This window comes from Sinocyclocheilus anshuiensis, unplaced genomic scaffold (assembly GCF_001515605.1).
Source record: "Sinocyclocheilus anshuiensis isolate Anshui unplaced genomic scaffold, SAMN03320099.WGS_v1.1 scaffold784, whole genome shotgun sequence".
Taxonomy (NCBI): Eukaryota; Metazoa; Chordata; class Actinopteri; order Cypriniformes; family Cyprinidae; genus Sinocyclocheilus; species Sinocyclocheilus anshuiensis.
This window is the reverse complement of record NW_015554160.1, coordinates 16,353-24,456: the sequence shown is the minus strand read 5'-3', so window position 1 is coordinate 24,456 and position 8,104 is coordinate 16,353. Positions and strand designations below refer to the sequence as shown.

Here is an 8,104-nt window from a genome sequence, read left to right as displayed (position 1 = left end):
ATTTTGAAGACTGTTGGTAACAAAGCTGTTTTGGTTACCAATGACTTCCATTGCATGAACCGAGGAAAAAAAAAAAAAAAGAGATGTTTCTCAAATTACAAAAAAGCAGTAGAAGCAGTTTGATATTTTTGTTGTGAGATATGCTAAGCAGGTACAAAACTGTAACTATATGTCAGATGCTCAAAAAAAAAGTGGCAAGTGGAGTGCATTTGAGATGAATTTAAAGACAGTCTTCTGTGAGGGTTTTACCCTGAAAACTGTCTAACAGCTAAAGAACAGCATGCTAATTACAGTATTTATTTTTTAATAATTTAAAACTAGCCTTGCTTGTCACTTGCTTGCAAAATGTAAACTATATTATCGCCCAGCTCTAATCTGCTAAATGCAACTATAATGCATGAAGATATTAGATATTATAAACATTAACATCATGATTTTATGTAAAGCCACTTTGAAACAATGTGAAAAGCGCTATACAAATGAATTTGATTTGACTTTAATCTCACCAGTCGTGTAGTTAATTGAAAGCTAGACAATCGTTGTGACCCATCCCTGCTGTCTATGATCAGTCAGAACCAAACATATTAAAACAGAGATGTTGTTAAAATATGACTCTCCCTCTCTTTCAGAGATGACTTCAATATTAAAGTATTGCAAGCTTTTGTTGATCTCCACGAATTCACGGATCTGAACTTGGTACAAGCACTTCGGTAAGTCAGCAGATTTTATATTTGCAACTTTTCTGGATGCTTCTTCATAAATATATATATATGGTTGTTGAATAGTATTCATACAGTTGTTGTGCAGTGCTTGTGTTCCTGATGTGTCCGTACGTTTATGTTTACTACAGGCAGTTTCTGTGGAGCTTCCGCTTGCCCGGCGAGGCTCAGAAGATTGACAGGATGATGGAGGCGTTTGCACAGAGATACTGTCACTGTAATCCTGGAGTCTTCCAGAGCACAGGTCGTACATGCATGCATAATTCCCATCGGTGTTACTTCACTGTTAGTCAGAAATGCACACTGCACAATATAGTCATAATTGAGTAGGTGTGTCTGGATTTGACTGCTTGTGTAATTCAGAGAACATTTCAGAACTTGTCGACCACAGACCTGTTGCTACTACAGTTCAGGAGTATTTTATTGATAGAGAGTTAGCCTAGAGTAGACGCACCTTGCCTCTCAGTCCTTAAACTCTGTGTTCTCCTCGCAGACACCTGTTACGTGCTGTCGTTTTCCATCATCATGTTGAACACCAGTCTGCACAACCCCAACGTGAGGGACAAGCCCACGGTGGAGCGCTTCATCAGCATGAACAGAGGCATCAACGACGGAGGAGATTTACCCGAGGAGCTGCTGAGAGTGAGTGTGCACCCGCATAAGAAAGTCAGCGTTGATGTCTCTTCTGAACTTTTCCCAAAAAATTTCCAATGTTAAAATAATGAAAACGAATGACTTCTGTAGTGCCCTATGATTTCTGTGATGTGGAAAACTTAGACGGAATCGTAGAGTCCAGTCATAAAAATAGAATTTACTGTAGAATGTCACTGAATTTGGCATATTTTGCATGAATAAATCAAAAGTAAGTCTATATGTTTAATCAAATCATGATATGGACTAGTGTCTGTGAATATTAAAGTGCAAAAAGTCTGCTATGACACTCTGTACTTCTCAAAGTAATAATAATAATAATAATACAAATTTTATTGTTAACTAAGAAGTAATTTTAACTGTAAACCATTGTTGGGTAAATTACTTTCAAAAAGTAATTAATTACTAATTACAACATCAATATTGTATTTAAATTACTTTTAATATAATTAAATATATAATTCTCAATAAGTAACTTAATTCTTTAAATCGTTGATTTTAGTTAAAATCCCTATAAACGTTAAAGCAGAGACAATAGAAATTAAACTCTTTATTCTTTCAAATCGAGTCAAGCGTGGAATAGTTTAGCATTTTAGTTTTAAAACAAATGTAATACTTAAACATTTGAACAAAAAATGTAACCTTCTTTGGTTAACAAATAGAATTACTCTGCAAAATATCTGAATAATAAAAACGCTCAAGAAAAGTTAAACATTACAGGTATCAAGCTGTAAGCATTACATTTTTCAAAGCAATGAGTACCATATTTCATGCACACTGACATACTGTACATGTATTGGCACTAATACTAATTTTGCCTACTCTTTACAAAAACCAACATTTTGTACTGTCATTCATGCACATATGCTTGTATTTTCATACAGTACATAAACAACATTCTGATATTGTGATATTTTGTAAACTAAATACTTATTGCTTAGCACATTATTAACATCGACATCTGATAGTGGATCAGTAAACACTGAACTAAATATGTATGTAGCATTCATCATGGTGCAGTGTAAACATTCCCATTACTTTTTATATCTATATCGTATTATAAATTATATTTTTATAATATGATAGCAAAAAAAAAAAAGCCTTGTTTCGTTCGATGTAGCCTAGTAAAAACGTCATAGGCTATAGTAGAATAAAAACCCCTATATAAATCTGAATGCATATCGTATTTCAACATATTGCACTCCCTTGCACACATTTCAGTTTGGCAAGATGTTTATGAAAAGCCCAACTAGTAAAATCCGTTTTACAGAAATGGCATCCTCCGCTGAATAAAGCCGTGTCAGATCGCGCTGTTCTTCTGAGGTAAATTCCAGCTTATTCCTAATAGCAGGTCTTCTTGCAAAAACGATGAAAAGTAGATGAATCTTATTATTATTATTATTATTATTGCACTTTGGATGGGATAAATGCAGAGCACTAATTCTGAGTATGGGTCACCATACTTGGCCACATGTCACATCACTTAAAAAAAAAAAAAAAGATTATTTACATCATGTAATTAATTAGATAAAAAATTTTAATCGACTGACAGCCCTAATATATATGTGTGTATATATATAGTAATATAAATATATTGTTTATAAAAGTAGTATATATAGTATAGTATATTAAAGTTACTTTAACTTAATTTAAAAAAATTTAACCCATGCTGTGCTAGTTTTTATATGAAAGTTCACAGACTCTTTCACCATTAATTCACAATTTTTTTTTCTTGCATTGCGACTTGCAGGAGGCTGCAGTGGCTGAACCTTCGCCTTCGACCTCTCAGACGCGTCTGAAGCAAGTCGACTTTGTGTCTGGTGTGTTGATGTTTGACGATCTGAGAGAGGAGGGTGTGAAGACTGGAGGCTCAGGCAGTGATGGAAGCCCTCGCAGTAGTGAGGGAAGTCCAGAGGGCGCTGCATCCACCCTACTCGCCCCAGCCCACCGGGACCACGACCAGGAAGAGGGCTCACGCACATTGGTGCTTGTGTCTGCTGGTAATGGGCAGGTTTCGCCTGGTGACGGGCAGGGAACTCTCGCCGCATTGACACCGCAGGGCGTGCGACCCGTGCCGGATGAATCCGAACCTGGTACTCTTTCCTCTATCTTTAGGTCGGAGCCCAGGCCTATTGTCATGACATCTGCAGCTGTGATCACCAGCGGCTCTTCCTCGCCGCCGTTCACCAAGGTGGAACGCACTTTCATCCACATCGCTGAGACGACGCATCTCAATGTCATGACAGCCAGACACCGTCGTCCTGGACTGGATGAGATGATTTCTACTGAGCGTGAGGAGACGGGTGGAAAGAAAGAGGAGAGAGAAAGGGTCAGTGAACGAGAGCAAAAGGAAAGTGAGGGGATTACATTAGAAAGAGGCAAGGATGAGGGGAAAAAGGATGAGAGTGAAGCTGAAGAAAAAGTAAAGAAGAGTAACAGAGAAGAAACAGAGGCTTTGTTTTTAGCCGAGTCACATGACCAGCCAGAGACTACAGTTATTGAGGAAGAAGTCTCCAAACAAGCCAAACTGGAAGTCAGACCAGAGGGTGTCCCACCAGAAGTAGACCAGCAAAAGGAACAGGAGCAGGAAGAGTGTCCATCACTAACACCTGAACAAAACAGAGATGCAGAGGTGGAGGATGAGAAGGATATGTCTCCACCGGAGGCGGAGTCACCTGATAGAAAGCCACTCCCACAGAGGCGGAGCCGTATCCCTGTGCTTATGTCAGAAGAGGAAACAGGCTCAGACAAGTCATCGCAGACGAGTCAAGAGCAGTTTCAGCGAACTCGCAAAAGCCGACAACAACAGCTGGCTCGTCTTGTCCTGGAGCGCAAACAAACCCACCTGATTCGCTCTCGCTCCGCCTCCTCGCACTCCCCGACACTCTCAACCACTGCATCTGAAGATGAAACCCACCAATCAGATGACTCGGCGAGAGGAGAGAGAGGAGCAGATGGGAAAATTAGGAGCAGGATCCCTCGTCCAGTCACACCTATCAGGGGGTCATCCGACCAACTGGGCGGCACGACCCTTCCACAAACCCAGAGATCTGTGTCTTTCATTCAATATAGGTGGGTGGAGCAGAATTTCAATTTAAATGTTATTCATTTGAATCTACACTACCAGTCAAAGTTTGGACACACTGAATTTAGTTTTTTATTTATAGCTTTTTATTTACATTTATACTGTATATCTATGTTTATTATGTTTTTAGAAAGCCAAACAGTTTTAATAATAATAATAATATATTATTATTAATATTCTTGTTCTTGATATTAATATCTCTACAACAGAAATACATTACTATTGTAATACAACTGCACTGTAAAATAAAAAAGTAACATTTAATAATAATATTTATATTTTAATTTCTTCACTTGCATGAATTGAACCCATAAACTTGTATATTCTGACTTTTACATTTACATGTGACAACAGGTTTACAAACGATTCCCATTACAAATCTAGTAAAATGCTGTAATCACCTGTCCACAAAATTATGTGAAAGTGAAAATAAAGCGCACATAGCATTCCTAAATGCATGTTAAACCCACAGCACATGCAAAGATAGAGTGTGCCACATTTTCTGTTAACCGCTTCATTTTGAGATACTGAAAATATCATAAGGCCCTTGTGTGTAAATAAACACAGTGCTGCACTTCACTCTGAAACATGCAGCAACAGACTCTATCATTATTTAATTAAATATCAATTTTGTTTTTAGTTCAAGTGACATATGGTGAACATTTGGGTGTTCATCATAAAATTTTCTGGCTGTAAAATTGTGAATATTGAATGGTCTACCTCAGATTTTGCTTGGCACCATTACTGACAAACTATATAAAGAAAATTCTGCAGACTATCCTATAATACCTTTGATTGATATGACTCATTCTTTCCTCTCGCCAACAGAACCAACAGTTCTGTCAATCCCAGGATTCAAAAGTCTGCAAGTCTGCACACAAATATCCATCAGCAGCCGCCTAAACCTCAGCTCCATCCCTCTCAAACACTTCCACCCCGTCCTCCATCTTCAGGCCCTTCCCAATCACAGGGAAGTCGGACCGCCACACGTACCGTTACTCGTACCTCAGCTGTTAATGCCACCCGAAGCATCAGCACTTCCCCTCGGAGCTATGCCACCTCTCGCACCGACAGCCCTTCGCCTCAGCGCATTCGCCGACAGCCTGCAGCCAATGAAACGCAACGACAGCCCAAACCTCCTTGCCCACCGCAGTCCAAATCCAAACCTCAGGATTCCACCCCCAAAAAGAGCAAAACCCACCCATCAGCCTCATCGCAAAAGGCAAAGAAAGATCCACTGGAGTCAAAGACTAAAACAAGATAATTAAGACTTCATTCCTTCAGGTGATCTTCATCCTCAGCATCATCATCATCACAATCACTCTCTGAATCATCAGTGTTGGACTGTACGTCTCATTAAACACAACAAACTCAACCAAACAATATGGATGGATGTGTTCGTTATTCAGCCAAGTGACTGCAGCAGCTACGAAATGCCTCTAATGAGGAGAACCTCTGACATTTATACACACACACACAGTGTGTGTGCGGGCGAGTTGTCATTAATGAAGTGTGTTGGACAGATGAACACACCTCATATGCCTTAAAATAATAATTGCTGCCATCACAACAAAGCTTCCACAGGCTCTACCCTCCTGTCAACGCCACTATCATGTTCAATAATACAACCACATTACAGTACATGCTATTTATTTTAATTGAATATCACTTCCAAAATGTACGTTTTTGACCAACATCACAATATCAGAATCTGGAAAAAAATAGCTTTATTGAAACTCACAAAAACCTAAAATGTTTAAAAAGTCCCAAATGCACTTATTACTCAACTAGCTGGTGTTTGGGACAGATTTTATATCAACTTCTGCAGTCAATTTGTGTGTGCTAAAATTTGTATTTATCTAAAATAAAAAATAATAATAGTCATATGCACAAAAACGTGGTGGTTCTGTGCAGAAGATGCAGAAACAATATTCTAAATTGAATCTCTACACAGAACTAAAGTGACTAACCTTGCTGCTACAGTTTGATGTCAATCATACAATCATCTTGGCCCCGCCTACTATCTCTGATTGGGTCAATCCATCCGTGACACTCGTCTGCTAAATTTATTTGTAACCGGATCCCGGACCAGCGGCATGCATTTGGAAATGCTCGTCCGCTTCTGTTTATTGTCTTTTGCAAAACTGTAGATAATGTAAGCAGTACTTTTGGGAAAAAAAATAAAGTTATATTTTTGTTCCAAAAAACATTAATGGATGAAAATAAGACTAACTTAGTTGCATTTGTCTCAGTCTCAGGCTGAAAATGCACCATTCTGATCTGTATGCAAACTTTACAGTTCAAAGAACACTTGAGGAAGCTGAATGAAGGTCGTAGAGAACATGAAAGCTTCTCAAAAATCTGACACACCAAGGAGGATAAAGCAGCAGGAACCAATAATGTGAGTTGAAGCAGCATGTGTGGGGTTTGTAAATGTGCTCTAGGATGTTATTTTATGCAGTACTGCTACTCCTGAGTGTCCACAGCATGTGTTCAAAGGCTGTGGAGTTTAAATGACTAAGGTGCTATCAAAGAGTGTTTCTTCATGCCTGCTCTTGTCATTGGTGTTCTTTTCCGTCCTGTGGTTGGATTAAAACCCGAACATCCATGAAGATTGTCACATCAACGGAAGAGAAAAATGTCCTAGTACACACTAGCCAGTGTTATTTGTGAGTTATCTTAAAGGAAGCGCTTCATTTGGACCATGCACACTGCAGAACCATTGCATGCTGTTGTTTGGATGAAATAACAGGAAAATACTCTGCGGTATATTCCAGAATGTTCCATCTGCAGAGAACCCAGAAGACTCTCTCTGCTCTTAATACCAACAAGATATGAGGAAAGACGTCTCCTCCTGGTCATCTCTCTTCAGTGTGTTGCTTTGAGATGGAGAGAATTTGCATGAATGTGTTTCATGAATCACGATTGACTAACTTATACTAAGGAGAAACCTTTCTGAGTTATACAATTAAAATTTATTGCAAATTATCAATGATGCCATTCAATAAACTCAAGTTCCATCACTGTTTTCGGTTGATAGTTTGTGTCATTCTTTCCAGAAAAACTCAGTGGATGTTCTGCACAGGGAATCCGCATGTCCTGGTTGTGGTGTAAGTGAGATGAATTAAGTATCATCTGCATAAAAATGGAGCAATAACAGAGAAGCTATAGAACACTATGTAATCACCTTATCATAGATCTTAGTTTCCTTCAGACTAGTTCTGGGATAACTTGGGGGATACAATTGGATGTTTCTGTTACCCATGTGACTCTAAAGGTCATTAATAATGGTGGGAATGCAACAGCTGGTTCTAGAAATGTACTACAGTTCAAAAGTTTGGGGTTGGTAAGATTTTAACATGTTTTTTTAAAGAAGTCTCTTATGCTCGCCAAGACTGCGTTTCCAGTTTTTGATCTGAAATGCTGTTAAAACAGTAGCCGTTTACTATTTTAATATATGTTAAAATGCAATTTATTCCTGTGATGGCAAAGCTGAATTTTTAGCAGTCATTCCTCAGTATTCAATCTCTCATGATCCTTCAGAAACCATTCTAATATGCTGATTTGTTAAAGTCTAATCTTTGTACAGAACAACTTATTCCAGCACAAACAGCTGTCAAAATGGGATTGGGGCATAAAAAAAACCTTT

The 8,104-nt window shown here is 38.6% G+C and overlaps 1 protein-coding gene and 1 long non-coding RNA gene across 2 annotated transcripts in view; both read left to right on the top strand.

Moving 5' to 3' along the window:
- The window catches only part of LOC107670856 (tau-tubulin kinase 1-like), a 29,582-nt gene extending 22,111 nt beyond the window's left edge, over nucleotides 1-7,471 (top strand). Inside the window, exons 14-15 of the mRNA XM_016463637.1 lie at nucleotides 3,121-4,442; nucleotides 5,284-7,471. Coding sequence (XP_016319123.1) covers nucleotides 3,121-4,442; nucleotides 5,284-5,719 — 1,758 coding nt within the window. The 3' untranslated portion in view covers nucleotides 5,720-7,471. The remainder of the gene's footprint in view (nucleotides 1-3,120; nucleotides 4,443-5,283) is intronic.
- Nucleotides 628-1,355, top strand: LOC107670858 (uncharacterized). The gene is made up of 3 exons (XR_001632132.1): nucleotides 628-710; nucleotides 851-963; nucleotides 1,213-1,355. It is a non-coding gene; the product is annotated as an uncharacterized LOC107670858 (long non-coding RNA).
- Nucleotides 7,472-8,104: the final 633 nt, after the last annotated feature.